Source organism: Gobio gobio, assembly GCF_949357685.1.
Source record: "Gobio gobio genome assembly, chromosome: 7".
NCBI classification, from domain to species: domain Eukaryota; kingdom Metazoa; phylum Chordata; class Actinopteri; order Cypriniformes; family Gobionidae; genus Gobio; species Gobio gobio.
The window spans coordinates 40,825,254-40,843,036 of NC_137103.1; the positions used below are offsets into that span (position 1 = coordinate 40,825,254).

Consider the following 17,783-nt stretch of genomic DNA (forward strand, 5'->3'; position numbering starts at 1 on the left):
TCTTGCCAGCAGTGAACATGTAACCTACCAGATCTCCCAGTTGGGTGTTTGTTCAAGAAGTGACTAGCTTTTGAATTCACTAGCACAACCTGGGGGTTTGTAAAAAGAGAGAAGGTAAAAAAGGTAAGCAACTGTCCCACGTTAACCATAAAACGTCACATTTCACATTCAACAATGCTCTGGGCTGCACGTCATTTCATCTGCTCATTCATCATATCAGACCCATTTAGGAAAGCCTGAGAGGGTTGAGTGAATCATTATGGAAAGTGCAGTTTGCATCTTCAAAACTGTTCTCAGTTGGGCAGCCATTATCTACTGTGTTCACCCTGATTACAGACCATGTGTGTTCAGTGGATAGCCAAGGCAGAGGACACTTATGCCTGGGTGAGTCTGTACTAGCACTCCTGTACTTACACTCCAAGGTGCAGCAGACAGTGGGACCCCCGAAGGAAACGTGGATGGTTTCTTTCAGACGTGGTCAGGCATGGGTGTTCCAGTCTCGTTCTTCATTTCCACAGGTCACTGGCTCCAGGACAAGGACAGGAACCTTTAAGGACCATTGAATCTCAACTACATTCATTTCCAACACCACATATTCAATGGCTGTGCTCTAAAACCTAGTGAGCTTTCTTGCTGTCTACTACAGGCCGTAACCTATATTAACTGAAATGGACCCTGATAAATACTAATTTCATACTACTCATACACATATAGTATGATTTACATACATGTACAGCAACTCTGTGCATTATACAAATAGCACTCTTTATGCAAAGTGCACAGCGTGTCACACTAATATGCATAGAAATTCATAGTACTAGTGTTGCTATTGTTAACTAACACTAAAACTATTAAAAATCGTGGAAATTGTTAGTTCTTGTTAACTAATGTTAACAAATGAAACCTTATTGTAAAGTGTTACCGTTATATAATCAACATTTCTCCTCAGAATTTTTTGAACTAAGCTTGTCGCAAGACATTATGGGCAGGGTTGCCAGGTCTGTGCAACAAAAGTAGCCCAAAAATAGCCCAATACAATTTTCTTTGCAGCCGAATTCTCCACTGAATTTGAATGTCTGGGGGGTGTTGGAGTGCCGAAATCAAATGTACAAGGGTGGAAATCAACCCACAGAATTTTTTTTTTTAACCTGCGGCAACAACTTAAAAGTAGCCTAATTCCACGGGATAACAGCAAACTTGGTAACACTGATTATGGGATCGCCTCTTCTAAAAAGGGTGAATGCAAATAAATAGTCCCATGCTGGCCAAAAGAATTCCACCAGTAGTCTGCTGCAAAGTAACCTTTGTGTCAAGAAGCCACCTATGAAGCCTTGAAATACTGCCTATGTAGGCACTAGGTTTTGGAACACAGCCTTGTCTTGTACACTCTAAAAAAAAAAAGGTTCTATATGGCACCAAACATGGTTCTTGGCTCGTAATCATAGGGGAACCTTTTTTAGTGCTATATAGCACCAATTTTGGTGCTTCAGTGGTTCTTCAGCGGTTCTTCACTGGTTCTTTGACTAAGGTACACTCTAAAAAAAAAAAAGGTTCCATATGGCACCAAAAATGGTTCTAGGCTCATAATCATAGGGGAACCTTTTTTAGTGCTATATAGCACCAATTTTGGTGCTTCAGTGGTTCTTCACCGGTTCTTCGCCGGTTCTTTAACTAAGGTGCTATATAGCACTTTTGAAGAACCACTGAAGCACCAAAATTGGTGCTATATAGCACTAAAAAAGGTTCCCCTATGATTACAAGCCTTTTTTTAGAGTGTACCGCTAACTTATGTGCTATATAGCACCGCTACCATGTACAGAACATGTTAAGATATGGTGTTATATAACACCAAAAGTGGTTCCTCTATGATTACGACGAATAAACACTTTTGGTGCCATATAGAACCTTTTTTTTTTAGAGTGTATAACTATCATAGACAATGTTATTTAACACAAATGTGTGCTATATGCTTTAAAAAAAGCAGAGTCCAAATGGATTAAACTTTAATATTGGGACACTTTTATTTACAGAAGAAAAATTACACTGGATTACAAGAATTCCACAAGTACATCTGGGCGTATGGAGTGTTCCCTTTAGATTGCTGAAAAGAAATGGGCAACATTCCACAATGTTCTATTGCGCTGAATGTGGTGAGCCTGGTGTATATGAAATACAATGCTGAAATAATGCAAAACAAATTGTGTTTTTTGGAGAAATTTGCTGGCCCAAACCAAAGTGAATATGCTGAACATGAAGATGGATATCAAGACTTCTTTCTTGGTAAAATGAGCATGCGTCTAAGCAGTATGCCATTTCCATCCTTATTATTGCAACACTAAGACCCTGATTGCCTGCAGACCTCTGATCTCTCATACAACCAAAGCTTCCTTCCTTAAATTATCCCAAAATGGCATGGATTTGATTACCAAAACAGCTAAGTGTAGAGATAAAACCTCTGGGGTGCATCTGGGGTGCTTCTTGGCCACCCACCCTTCTTTAGATCTTGATAACTTTGTCAGTTACATAGAATACCTTTACGTCGATAGCCAATTTCATCATAATTTGTCATCAGTTATGTGAGACGCTAAAACGAATGATTCGGAATGAATCATATTTTTCCTGTTGTGAAATGCTCCAAAAGAAATAACAAGTATATACATCAGCACACTTGAATAGATATTTTTTTTCATATTCTCCTAATCCTTATTTTTATTTAAGACTTGGCAACCTCTACTTTCTTTACGCCACTCTTTATCTTTCTACACTCCATGCTCGCTATCACACGCATCCAAACACACCCTCACAACAACACGTCCATGCTCAGACACACACATACAAACTTTCACACGCTGATAAAGGAAAAGCACTTTCTTTTTTTTTGTTTTTGAAATATCTCAACAAGAAAGTATGACACATACGATGATCCTCTGATTCTGATGAAACAAAAGTGTTGAAAACAAGGACATATTTTCATCCACAAAAACACTTGTAATCTACGAGTAATTCATCGTTCAGGCCGAGTTGGGCCTGTGTCAGTGCTCAATACCGGGACCACCCATGTACCATGTACTCAGTTTAGGGTCAAGTGTGGTTGATCCTCGCTTTGCCACTGAGCATTCGGTAATTTCTTCACATTTGGGTGAGACATATAGTGGCCTAGAAAGTAAACAACATTACCCAAACAGTTACCCAAAACTACAACACGGACCGCAGAAAGAGGTGGGGGATTTCCACGAGCTTAATTTCGAGTGACGCATTAAGAAGCGATGGTTTTTTTGCGTAGCTACACTGGAAAAGTGCAACGGCCGGATTCCAAACAAAGAGGGAATGGGAGAGCAAGAGAAAATGTGAAGCTTACGGCGTAGACCCAACCTCTTCAAGTAACAAAGAATCAGACTCAAAGCAACAGCAAAGCCTTGAAAAACAAAACCCAAAACAAGCGAGAACAAGCACAAATAAACAGGAGCCTGTCTGTTGAGCGGCAACCTCTGAAAAATGTTTCACAAAGCAGTTATCACGTGGCCTCTTCTGATACCCCGACGAGGAGTCTCTAACAAACGATCTTACAATTGGTTGGCGTGTTCTTGCTTGTATTCTCATTAGTTTGCTTGCTATTGGTCTCTGGGTGGCTCACTTTGCATGTTTTTTTAGAGGATAGCAGGGCCTCCATTACGCTTTACTGTCCTCCTGTGTCATGTGTAGGCTGTTGTCACCGTGAACTTTGATCTCGATCGTGTCTGGTTTCAGAGTCTCCTTGCCGTTTTCCTCTTTCAGTGGCAATTTCCTGTCGAAAGAGAAGAAAGGTGCAAAGGTGCGCAGTGGTCAGTTTGACAGAGTGGTCAAAAACACATTTTCAATTAACAACTGGACATTGCGGTTCCCCTGAGACGGAAATTGAGACTTAAGGTGCTTTTTGCAGACAGAGTTCATATGGTGCCACTGTTCGGTTTGTTTGGTTGGTTTTATGAACCTTATGTACAGATGCTTGAAAAGGTGGCTTTGGGTAAGGTTTGAGCCATGCTCCCATACTACAACTACTGTTCAAAAGTTTGAGGTCGCTAGGATTTTTTAAATGTTTTTAAAAAGAAGTTATGTTGAAAAATGGTAGCATTTTTTTATATTATTGTGGAAACAGTTATACATTTTTTGGGGGATTTTTCAGGAACAGCATTTACTGTATGTATGAACTTAATGCATCTTTGCTTAATAATTTATTACTTTCTTTCAAAGAATAAAAAACATTACTAACCCCAAAATTTTCAATGATATTGTCATCCAAAACATTCAGTCATAATTTATTCACTTTCATGTTCATCCAAACCTTGATGAAGTTTCAACTCTTTTTATACATACAATTAAACTCATTGGGGTCCAAAACAATACTCGAACCCCTCTAACTTTATTTTTCTTTCAAAACATCGAAAAAAAGTCAATCATACAGGTTTGAAATGGCATGAAGGTTAGTAAATGTTGAAATAATTGTAATTTTTAGGGTGAACTAACCCTTTAACTAGGAACAAATTATCATAATAAAATATTATTGTGAAACAGTAGACCGTTGGCAGGCCCAAACTGGGTCACCTCAAGTCTAGAGTACACGTGTTACAGTCCAACAGGGGAAAATTAAATAAATTACAAAAAAAATGTATGATGGCACAACCCGCAAGTACTCTTCAGATTATGGTGGTGTTTATTTACAAGTGCACCGAAAATCAAATAATCCATCAGTAAAAATTTAAAAAATAAGTGTCATGAGGTAATATCTTCTACATTTAGATAAATAACATGAATTTCCACCTTATAACAAAACCAACGTTATACAACCAACTTCAATAAACCTAATAACATAATAAACATGACAACACTAACTCGCACTTCCATTTCGGTTTGGTACCCCATTTTGGTACCCCTCACCCTACAGTTGCTCGAGTTTGCCGGCACAGCTCCCAGCAACCCGGTTACGCCCACATATAACACACGATTTGACAATAAAACGTAAAACAAACAAATAATGAGTGTGTGTGATATGTCTGGAGGGAATAACAGAAGGGAAATATTGAATGTGGATAAATGTCTAAGTGCTATCGGGATTGCGTGAGCACCCGTTATTCCAATAGCGGCATCAACAGGTGAGGGAGAGTGTGTGGTGGTTGAGCGTGTGTGTGGGCATATGTGTGCCAGTGCTGCAGCTTGCAGCGGTGAAGATCACTTCTTCACAATTATTTTCAAAGAAAAATAATGTCTGTCTTTGCAATCTTTAATTAAAAAGTAAAACATTTTCTGCCTTCCTGCTCGGCTCTTCTTAACTCTTAACTATTTTTTTTTACTAAGACTGGTAAAAGAAAAAATCCCAATGGATGAAATCAAGCCCCATTTCTATCTTGTTTCACTTGAGAATACTTAACATCACATTATGTTGACTTTAATTTCAACTTATATGTCTATAAATGTATGTTTTTGTGTAACCCTCTTGGGCCATAAAGTGAGCATTAGGCCTTGTGACAGATTGGTCGCATCTGTGCATTATTTCTAAAGCACCTGTGTGGCTCTTCATCACATGGGATGACATTGGAAAGGAACCAGCCCCTGTTCACTGGGATCATCATCACTCTAATAATGTTACTAAAGTCTAGGCTGGGGCCTTTGTGATGGTATGGAGTGCATAGCAGATTAACATCAAAAGGTTCTTACAAAGCCATGCTGCTTGTTATCAAAGCTGAAGACAATCACTGCCCTTAATCTCTTTGACCCACACTGTGTCAGGTTTATGTTCTGTCTTCTAAGTTGCCCCTGGACAGAGAGTGTCATCGCCCCGGAGCCTGATCCACAAGGAGAGTCTGACCAGGTCAGTGAGCCCGCAACACTGTTTGCTGCCGAGGGAGTGCTTGTGAAGTTCGAGGGCTGGGTGGAAAGCCCCGCCCATAACCCCATCTTGGTGGATGCGATAACTATGGCCTCTGAAACATTTTTAAATAATTTTTGGAGGTGTTTGAGGAAATAATAGCCCTGAATCTCCCTACCCCACTTGTTCCACCTAGCCCTGACTCTCCTGTAACCCCGCTGGTTCCGTCCAGAACCTGACTCTCCTGTATCCCCACTGTTTCTGCCCAGCCTCATGTCATCTATGTTCCCTCCCAGCCTCCCGTTCCCACCTCTTCTGACAGCCAGTTCCTCAGCCCCACCTCCGCTAGTTCCCGTCAGCCCCTCTTCATCTCCTACACAAGGTCCTTCAGGCCACCAGCTCCGCTTATTCCAGAGGATGCCCTGGATCTGACTCTGAACCCATCACTCCATCACGGCCTGTTGACCTATTGGCACCACCAGAAACCATCATCCTGATGGCTCCACCGTGCTCCCTTGTCCCACCGGCTTGGCCTTGGTCAGACATTGTCCTTCGGCTCCGTCTGGTTTCATCTTACCCCCTGCTTTGCCTTTGTCCTCAGTCCCACCAACTGTCTCAGTCTTCAGGCTTATTGGTTCCACCTCAGACGCTTGTCACCGCGGCTCCACCTTGGTTTCCAGTCCCAGCAGTGTCGCATGGGCTCTTTGGCTCATCAGCTCCACCTGGGTCTCCATCTCCAGCAGCTTCTTCTCCATCGGTTGACCCCAGGGTGTCATCTGCCCAGTTTGTCTTGGCTCCTCCCTCCCGCCCTGGGGCTTCATCCTGGCTGGTCTCTGGACCACGATCTGGCTCCTCCTGCTCCTGGCTTTCCCCAGGCTCCTCCCACCCTCCACTCCAAAAATGGACTGAATTGTTTGTCCTGGACTGTTTTTGTTTTTCTTTGATTCCATGCCCTCCTCCAGAGCCCCCACCATCCCTCCTCAGTTGTAACAGTTTGTATATTTGATTTGATGAATTCAATTGACCTGTTGTCTAATTTATTAACTCATTATTCCTGTGTGTTTATACTCCCTGTTTGGTTCAGTTCTATTGTGTATTACACCTGGTATTAAGATGAGTTTTGGTCAATTGGATCACAAGTGGATGATGCTAAATACAGGTGTAAATGGGGTCTAAAATATTTCCACTTTCGACCACTTTCAGATGTAGTCGAAAACACATTTGACTGGATTGCTTTCGTAGTGTAAACGCTCATGTGGTTAAATGTGTTCAAACAGCTGCAAAAGACCGCCTACTGACCAAATGGGTAAACATTATGGGAAGCGCTCTAGCCAGATAGGATTTAAACTTTGTCGACTGGAGACCCAAGTTTGGTTTGAAGATGAAAAGCATACCAAGCTCCATGTTCTCTCACCACGTGGTCTTGCGGGTATCAGAGCAAAATGAAAGCTGCTGCTCTCCGCATGTTTTTCCATTGTCTCGGGGCACGTTCATATGTAGATTGGGCAAGCTTATTTTGTCCAATAGATCGAAAGATCTGGGTAAAAAACACACATTTATCCAACCATAGACCACCCCCCTCTAAGAATTCGGACAGAAGTGGTTGAAAGTGGACAAAAGAGACAGATTAAAACACCAGGTGTAAACAGGAATGTGTCTCCCTCGTTTACTTGTGATCCGATCAACCAAAACGCATCTTAATACCAGGTGTAAACAGGGCCTATGTAACGTGGTTGTTTTCCTGTTCTCTTGTACTGTGTGTCTCATGACACACTGGCAATGCATAGCTACAGATCAGTCACCCTGCAAACCAAAGGACAAAGTCTACATCAGATTTCAGCAACTGTAAAGGCAAAACATACAATTAAAAACAACAATAAACCACAGATTGCATCAGTTATCGAACTGATTAGCCTGTACTCAAAGTACTCCTTTGACGTACATGCTCCATAAATGTAAACTGTTTTACTGCTTCTGTATTATTGTTGCTCTGTCCCACCTTTATTTTTGAACTTGAGGAATTTGTATTGCAGCATGTTTTACTGTCAAATGAAGACACATTGTTTGAGTTGCATTTTATTTTGATGGTCCATTTTACACAATCTGTTGACTATGAGTTATATTGCACCTGCATGTCAACTAACTCTCATTAGAGTGTTGCAGAGCTGCCAACTTTTCGCAAAATCTTGGAGTGAGATTTGGTGGGGCCAACCAACATTTTGTCGCTGTACAAAGCAATTTTTTTTTTCAGGGTTATTGGGACACTTTTTTCCCAGTCATTTCAATGGCAAAGTTTTTCTATTTGGAAAAAATAAATCTGTACTTATTTTAATAATTTTATTTCACATCCTGCCCACTGATGTCCTAAAAGCAATGTTGCTATTGAAATACAGTGAATGTAATGTAGTCTATGCAATACATTGTGCAAAAAGGGGGCTTAAACGGTGGCCAAAAACAAAATTAATAATTTTGAAAAAGCATTAGAATAGCCTACTTGATTACCCCATAATGGTCACTTTCATAAAAATATATTTAGCCTACTTGTGGGTTTAAAATTCCACATATGGTACATTTACTGTCCAACAACAAATATTTTAGAATTGTGTATATTTTAGTCAGAATTATTGAGCTATTTGCAGGCGGCGGCGCTCGATCACGGAATCTTGAATTTTAGCGGAGATTCACTTGCAGAAGCTCGTCCTCTCCAGACAGCAAAATTGACATATTTGCACGACTTTAAAACATTTACAGATGGAGAATATAATGTGAAATGTAAGTTATGCACTGAGGAAGGCACCACATCTCACCACAAACACCGCAAGTAGGCTTGTAAAGATAGCCTATCTCTCAGAGCATCTGAAAGGGCATGCTGCTTTATGTGAAACATCTTACCAGTTATTTTGAAGCCCTCAATATAAAACATGTGTCATGTTAGTTTAGGACAAATTGTAACATTTCAAGCTTTCTATAGGCCTACTTCTCATGTCTGTGAGGCAAGTAGGCTAGCTGCTGAGTTTGGGTTTATTTGAGACGCGCTCTAGTTCATCTGCAAAGTGAACACTGATTAAAATTAAGATAGGCTACAATTTATACAAAATGAAATTAACTTTAAATAAATTAAAAATCATTTCTGACCCTATGTCTTTTACTTTGTCTATGCGCTTTTCATAATAGCCTAGATGAAATTTAAAATAGCACTGGTTAATATTTAAACATAAATATTAAACAAAATAGCTACATTTAATAGCTACAACAAATACAGGCAAATTTCATGTCAGAACTGGATTTGAGCGAACTGGTGAGCGCGCAGCAATGAGTGGAGCATTCGCTTGAGCCGTGAGATTTGAGCTGAGCGTCACACCGCACCGCTTCCGGAATGTGGCTTTTGGTCGCACTACGCCGCCGTAGCCTATTTATTTGCACATTTATCTTGAACCCCCAAACTGAAAGCATAACTACCATAGTCGATAACGAGTAGCTGGTAACTGGTAGATCTATAAACTCATCTTTCAGGCATTTGACCGACCAGGTTGACACTTCAGCGTGAGAAATCAGGGGTGTGGGGTGTGAAACCATTCAAATGCGTGTGTCTCACGGCCAATGCGTGAGAGTTGGCAGCTCTGGTGTTGGTATAATATTAGTAGACTGGTAGGGTTCGAATAAGTTGACATGTAGATGCAAAGTTACTTATAGTCAGATAAGTATCTGCTAACTGTAAACAGATATTAAGCAGGAAGTCTACTAATACTCTAATGAGAGTTAGTTGACACATAGGTGCAACGTTACTTACAGTCAAAATAATATTCAAAGAGAACCATCAAAATAAAGTGTTACCATTGTTTGTGTATTTAGTGTAACACTGTGTCCTAACTACACGCGTCAAGTATCTTTTCCATGTTAATTCGAGTTTTTGTCCTAACCAGCCGTGACAGCGTCACGCGATGATTCTATTTTAGAAACGGTTTCTATTTCTGCGAGGTCGCGGCTGGAACAACAACACAAAACATGGCAATGATATTCTCGGGTAATGTTTATGTGCCAGGGACGTCGTTAGGCCTATTTTAGGGGGGATGAAGCTACCCCAAAATGTTCCTAAGCCCCCCTAAATGATAATAAGAACAACAATAACAATTTGATTTATCAATAACTGTATCCTCATTCATATTTAGACGCAACAAATTATATATATCCTGCTACAAAAAAATAGCCGAAAAGTCGTAAGTTGGACAGAAGTTCAAAGAGTCGTTGTGCTATCCAGATGATGCACCGCGTCTCGTTGCATTGGTGTGAACTGTTGCAGCTTTCAGAGCGTTGCAGACCGGAGCACAACTGCAAGTAACTGGAGGATTCATCTCGTCTCGTCGTTACCAAGGTTATAATCGTTAACGAAAATGAAAGAAAAAACGAGGTGGGTTGTCGTTAACTGAAATAAAAATAAAAACGAGGCATTACAAAAAATTGATAACTAACCAAATCTGTAATGTGTGTTTGGCAAAGCTAACTAAAATAAAATTATAGATTAAATGTGTGTGTGTGTGGCGCGCGTGTATGTGAGAGAGAGCGTGAGTGAGAGACGCAGGGAAAGGAAATTCAGCTGAACGTTATTTGCTCTATGAAAGACATTGATAAAGACGAAAACTAAGGACATTTAATCTATAATTTTATTTTAGTTAGTTTTGCCAAACACACATTACAGATTTACACAATCACACATTAAAAAGTGGTATAAAAATATTTTTAATTCAGAATATAATTTTGTCAGCATGTTAATGTCGACCGGAGAAGCGATTGCTACTTTAGAAAGTTAACTAGTCGCAAGTTTGAGGTAAAAGGCACTTGGGTTATCGATGTCAAAACACTTATAAGCTGTGATTCAAATATTAAATAATGTTATGTCATTAGGCTATTGTATAGGGTCAATTTAGTATAGGGTGTGAAAATTACAGTACAGCTGTGGTATTTGTACCTATAGGTTTAGCTCAATTTAGGTTTAGCTGAATAGTTGTATTTTAGCTCAAAAATGGGTTGAATACATGTGGTTCTGTGTAATTAAATAGCATTCTGTGGACAACTTTTCTTTAACGGAGTAGAAATGAAAGAAGAGGATGTGTCTGTCCCGTTTTACTTGTTAACATCATGGTTTCTTGACTGGTTGTTGACATAAGTGTGTAGTTCTAGATGTGAGTGCAAAGATTTTGCAAACGCAAGTTACAAATACCCTGGGGGCTAAGCCCCCCTGTCTTCCAATCCTAGTGACGTCCCTGTTATGTGCTTTATTTAATGTTAAAAGCGTGTAATGCGACTTTGAATATCATTTAGTGGTCCCAGCTTTGTAACGTAGTCTTACTAAAGGCAACAATGGATAATTCACCCCAGATCTTGACATTAACTGGAATCTACAAATGGAAACAAGAACGTTCAAACTGTGAACAACAAACAAGTATATTCTATGACAAAGTTACTCAGTATGTTTTTTTAGTAATGTTTAAATTGTGTAATATTTGTGAATTTGATTATGTACTTATCCATTTCCTTGCTAGTGCTGTCAAGATTAATCTCTGGTGCCATAGCCTACACTTGCTGTTCTGATTGGCTGTGGTTTTTGATTGATTTTGTCACAGCTTGTAGTCGCATCGTGTCTGGTATGTATGTAACCTCCCCTGTCCGAACCACCCAGGTCTGCCAGCATGAAAGTCAGACGCTCTAACAAGGAGGCTAAAGGCTGCAACCCCTAGCATCAGTCGCTAGATCGTCTCTTGAGATCAGAGGAGTGAGGTTTACTAGCACAGCGACTACTAGCTGGCCTCCGTTACATTTACAGACAAATTACTTTTAAAGTAATGCGTTACAATGTAGTGTTACTCGTTATAAAAACTAACCAATGATGTTACATTATTATTTTTTATGACTAAACTTTGTATCTCCATTGGATTCTCAATGGTTCTACACTATCAATTCAAGACTATCTGCAATTAACGCTGGATAGGCTGTTACCTGCCATTCATTTTCACTTAAATATAATGCTTGTAATGAGAAAAACGCAAGATCCAAAAGCTAATGCCAGCGCATTGCCATTGCAACTTACCTATGGCTTGACAACTGAGCAAGTGCATTTCACTCAAGTTGGAAGCATCAAAGTCACATTTGCATAGGCCGTAGCAATACAATTTGAATTCATAAATGGTTGACTGCTAAATAAAATATTAAACAGAATGATAAAATAACCATTAACTGGATAAATAACCATTACATTTCAAATAAGCGTTTCTCTTCAGAATGATTAAACTTGATTTTGTTTTCTCTTTTATGTTCCTCTTAAAATTTAGTTCATTTTTGTTTTCGTTCCTTGAACTGGTTCAGAGCCCTGCATGTACCTGAACATTATTATAATTCTAAAAAAAATGTTAAATACCCAAATTGAAATCACCCAAATTTAGTATTTTGAAGTTTTTAAACATTAAGGGCCAGATTTACTAACAGCTCTTTTGGCATAAAAAAAAAAACTACTGTCAGGATTTAATAAAGACACGCAGTTAAACATTCGTGGTTAAAAAGGCATGAACACAGTCATTTTTTCAGCTGACCTTATTGCATATACATTTGTAGGAGTTTCTCTTTCAGATGCAAAATTTATGGGAGGAGAGTATTTAAATGAATCATGCAAGGTGATTTACTAAGATTTGCGGTAGTCAACTGAATGGTATTTGCGCCATTATTTACTCACCAAAAAAAGCATGTCTTTAACCAGACGCTAATTTGCGCTGTTCTTTGTAGATTGGGTTGGTCATTATGGAAATGATCTGCATCTGTGTTCTTTAATTTGTTCGTCGTCAGTAGATCACGCGCAGAGCTTTCCACTCCCAAGCACTCTCATGCTTATTTGCCTGTTTAGTAAATCTGGCCCTAAATTAAACATTATACTGAATTTGTCAGTAAATAAATTAAATAAATAGAAATGTAGCATTACTTAAATTCAACAGTTAACATATTACTTAACTCGTTACTTACATTTTTTTTTTTATTTTGCTTTAAATTTTTAATTTCTTGGGATAAAAGCATTTGCTAAATGAATAAATGTCAATACAAATGCAATTAACTGATGTAAAAGAGATACTCACAGGTAGGCAGCTTTGCCCTCCTCAAGCTCTTTGCTCTTTCCGCTTGTGGCTGTCTTTTTGCTGCAGAGCTTGCGGGTGATGCACATGAGCAGGCCGCACTGGCGCAGGAAGAAGCAGCTGACGTCCACTAGCACGAGCAGCAGCAGCAGGCCAGCTAATCCCAGCCCAACCACTGCGCCCAGGCCTAGGCCGCTGAACAGCGAATCTGCTGAGACAGGATGTATACAAAACCATAAATGATGGGCCTCAACAACACATACACTCCTTAATGGGACCCTTTATTCATGACAAGTAAATAAGGAATATGCTGCACTTAGAATGTGCTGTTTTTTGATTATTGTTTGCTTTATATTTGATTGAAAGGGCATGAAAAGGCATAATGGTTCATAACCCCGTTAAAAAAGAAAAAAGCATATGCTGGTTATGTTTTGAAACATGGCAGTTGGTTTGAGCTGGTTTAAGCTGGTCCTGAGATGGTTATAAGGTGGTCCTGAGCTGGAGCTAGTTTCTTAGGACCAGCACTTGCCCAGCTTAAACCAGCTCATGACCATCTAAGGACCAGCTTAAACCGGCTGCCATGCTTCACCTAACCAACACATGCTGGTTTTTTCAACAGGGAAAAGATTGATTAAATCATTCATGAAACATAATATAATAAAACAACAATCTTCTAGCAACAACACAATACATATAGCAGTATCATGTAGTTTAAGTTTGCTTTAAGAACTTCAAGGTGATGCAACTTTGTGACATTTTCTTAACTCAAATGGTCAAGACTTTGCATGAGGAAATGAGGTTGTCTGAGAAGCTATTCGGAGGGAAACATCTATTTTGAAAGAACATTCTGGGCAATACTGTTGCCCTAAACACATCAAATCACACATGCTATTGAAAGTAGCATCGCTATTAGAAAAAGCATCCCAGAAGTCTGTTGTGTGATCTGGACACAGTGACAGGGCATCAGAGTGAGAAAAGCGACACATGACAGAGAGAAGGACAGGCATGCTAAACAGAAAAGACCATTGAACAATTCAGTAGCTGTCTGAATTTTTTTTTTTTTAAATTCACATCCACCTCAACCGAGAGTGATTTGGTTCTACCATTTGGGGAGACATTTACATTTAACAAAAAAACAATGATAAAACTTTACAATGTTTCATTTGTTAACATACGTTAACATGAACTAACAATGAACAATGCTTTTACAGCATTTATTAATCTTAGTCAAAGGTCATTTCAATATTTACTAATACAAAAATATATTACTCATTGTTTATGTTAGCTAAAGTATTACCTAATGGTAACAAATGAGACCTTGTGTTACCAAAAAACGAAAACATTACTGAGGGAACATCCGGTAACGTTTATAACCTTCCTTTTTAAAATCTACGATCATGACCTCGAACCTTCAGATTAGGAAGATGATTTGACCGTCATGATCTATTGACCATTTTCAAATGTCACCATGCAACTACATATCAGTTTATCCATGAACGAGTTGCACTCTAAGACCTCAGATTTATTGACCCTGGTATGGTTTTACTTTTGATGCATCGAGCACATGACCAACTCCACTGCGACTTATCGGCCAACACATCTGTTTTTCACCATCTTGTGCCGTGCTCCCCGCTCCTATAGCTGATTTGTTGTTGATTTATAACATCATTAGAAGCTCAATTTAGCATCTCGTTAATATCACTTATCCTGAAGTTCCACAAATGGGCGTGATCCATCCGCATCTGAGTTCAACGCACTCAATTAATTAAGTAAGAATGGTTATTGAGACTCAGCAATGAGAAGCAATAACTCAAGCTCGATTGATTGTGTCTGGACGGCACCCTCATTCTGAAGGGAGGTCTGTGGGTGGGCTCCCAGCAGATGATTGACAGGGTAATGAAGCTTATAATCATGTGTGGGGCTTAATGGCCATGTCACGCTGATACATGACTAAGTAGGGCTTAAACAGATCCACGGTTTTCTAGTTTGGGAACACTTTTACATGGAAAAACTTCCAGCGTGAAGTACAGGCAATAGGGGCATTTGAGACCCTGCTAATGCACTCTCTTCAAGGTTGAAGTACTGTATATCCCTCAGCCTTTGAGCTGCACTGCTTAATCATTCAAACACTTACCTCTGCACTTACGACACCAATAAATGCTGAAAGCTGGAGACAGAAAGGGGTCTAAAAATAGACGTCAGTCAAACCAGAGTAAATCTGTTATGAGGGGACTTCAGATTATAGTAAAATACCATGGACATGACACCCTTACATCGTGCAAAGTTCAGCAAATTTTTGCCAAATGCATCTGATGTGCTATGACAGTCATTACCCTAATAGTATGAATACTTTGTGGCAAAAAATAAATAAATAAATGCCATGCTAGCTGCTATTACATCATGATGTTCATTCTTGGCTGCCAACTTTGAACTTGTCCATCTCTTCTGATGGATTTTTTTTATTTTTCACAATCCAATCAGTTCCTGATGAATAAAATCAAACCCTTTCCTGTTTTTGATTGAATATTCGGTTTGACTCAATAATGCAATGATTTACAAAAGTTAATAGGTTTGCGAAATAATTTAATATTAAATGTCAGGAAGAAGTCTAAAGAATAACATTCAGTCAAACCAGAGAAATCTGTTCCAAATATTATGGTGAAATTCAGTGAAATTATGCACTTGAATCATGAATAGCCAAGAAAATGTTTTTCCAAACTCATGAATAGCAAAGCAAACGTTTGCCAAATGCATTTGATGTGCCATGAAAGAACATCCATTTTTTTTTTTGTTACCAAGCTTCTAAATGGCCAAAGTACCCCTTCTAGCTCACATGAAATGCCACTTTTATAGCTTTCTGGCTTGTATTAAGTGGATACATTGAGCTGACCAGTGACAGTTTGGTCCTTTTTACTAATCAACCTATAAAACCCAAAGAGCACTCCATAAAATCAGACAGTTTTCTTATCTCCAGGCTGAATGGCTTCCTTTTGGAGTCCTGGGGTAATTTAAAGCTTTGGCTATTATGGAAAAGGTCCTGAGTTTTAATACTCCTCCTCCTCCCCTCACCCTATGCTGGCCCAGCAACCTCTGCACTACCTACACAGAGGACACAAGCCAAGCATGACTCCATAATGATGGTTTAAAGACTCTGATGCTCATTAAGACGCTATGCTTGACGAGCAGAAGGGACCCTCTAGCCGTTAAACGATTAATAGGCCGACTGCCGTCAGGATAGCCATTATCAGTGGCAAAGATGTCTATGCGCAGCATGAGGTTGGACTGATGGGTCAGAACGAATGAAATGGGTGTCAAGTGGCACCAATTAAACGTCACTTTTTTCACACTTTTAATAGAATTCGCAATGACACTTGTAGTGTATCTGGGAAAATTGACATTATCGTAACCATTTCATTGGTCGGTCAGGAATGGTCAATACAAATTTTACATTCAAATGTAGGATCTGAAATAATTTTGCTGCTTATTGTTGTTCTATTTGTTTCAATAAGCTTTATTTTCTTTCAACACAACAATTTTGAAAATCCTTATTACAATAGGCTCAGTTCTCAGACAGCACAATCACATTTGCTTAATGGATTTGTCAAAAATATCAGCCAAGTTTAATCAAAAATGAAAATTCTGTCATCATTTATCCACCCTCATGTTGTTTTAACCAGGTAGGGATTTCTTTCTTCTGTGGAACACAAAATATGATATTTTGAAGAACATTTCAAATGTATTTGTCCATATAATGCAAGTCAATAGTCTAAAAAACATTGAATCCCATTAATTTTTGCTACATAAAAATAAAAAATAAAAATACATTGTTGCTTGTGTTGTTGAAAGAAATGACTGATACCTTCTGATTTATGACTTCATACACCTGGCTTTAGAATAAATGGCTGTACTCTGGCTGGCTGGATGGACTTATTTCTCTTCCAGAAGCAAAAAAAGAAAAAAGCTTATTTATGGTTGGTGTGATCAGCTGTAATGGACAGCAGTAAAACAATAGGTCCATTTTCATTTGCCAGAATCTTTTCCAGCTGGAACAGTCAACAAAGAGCCATTCTAATCTTATAAGAAGTCAAGCCACATTAGGAAATAAAGGCCTTAATGGACTGGGTTTCAGACCCTTTCTTTTAACGAGAACAATATTGAGGTTTTTGACATACCCATAAATGAAATGCAATGTTCTATTGCCGTGTAATGAGAGAATGGAGAGGGCAGCGCATAGGGATGATCAAGATTAATGGTCCCCATTGACCGAAATTCCATTGATTTGAGATTGTCTTAATTAGGTCACGTATGCCGTGAGGGTATTAAAACCTCTCAACTTATTTTTACGATTTAAAGTGATAAAAATTTCAACTGCAACACATTATGAGATCCTATATTTGTGATTCTGTGCTGTAAACACATAACAACAATTCATGTTTGTTACCTTTTTTCCAAAAGAAAAAAACAAAACAATACATAACAGTTAACAGGGATGACGCTTTGTGGACAAGAGATGATCAGAGACAGCAATGTTTACTGAAGGGCTGTTTTCAGTGCTTCAGTTAAAAATAATAAACCTTGCCATTAGTAATTCTGTAAAACAGCCCTTCAGTATGGACAAAGGTTTATTCAATATTTTTATCTTTCCGTGATTGTTTTACTGGACAGTGTTACATTTGAGCTATTTGCTGTGCAGTTTAAGGATTAAGATAATCCAATGCTTTTGTATTTGATTACCTATAATATACCAAATTATGCACACAAACTGTGCTATATGCCAGTGTTCTACATTAAAGGTATAGTTCACCCAAAAATGAAAATTCTGTCAT

At 38.9% G+C, this 17,783-nt stretch overlaps 1 protein-coding gene across 2 annotated transcripts in view; it reads right to left on the minus strand.

Moving 5' to 3' along the window:
* Positions 1 to 1,998: 1,998 nt before the first annotated feature.
* LOC307129570 (neural cell adhesion molecule 2) overlaps positions 1,999 to 17,783 on the minus strand; it is a 263,670-nt gene continuing 247,885 nt past the window's right edge. Inside the window, exons 16-17 of one of the 2 annotated variants that reach the window (XM_079822111.1) lie at positions 12,961 to 13,165; positions 1,999 to 3,784 (exon numbers count right to left, since the gene is read on the minus strand). In XM_079822111.1, the coding sequence (XP_079678237.1) occupies positions 3,670 to 3,784; positions 12,961 to 13,165 (320 nt within the window). In that variant the 3' untranslated portion in view covers positions 1,999 to 3,669. Of the gene's footprint in view, positions 3,785 to 12,960; positions 13,169 to 17,783 lie in introns of both variants that reach the window. The other variant, XM_079822110.1, reaches the window with a different exon arrangement.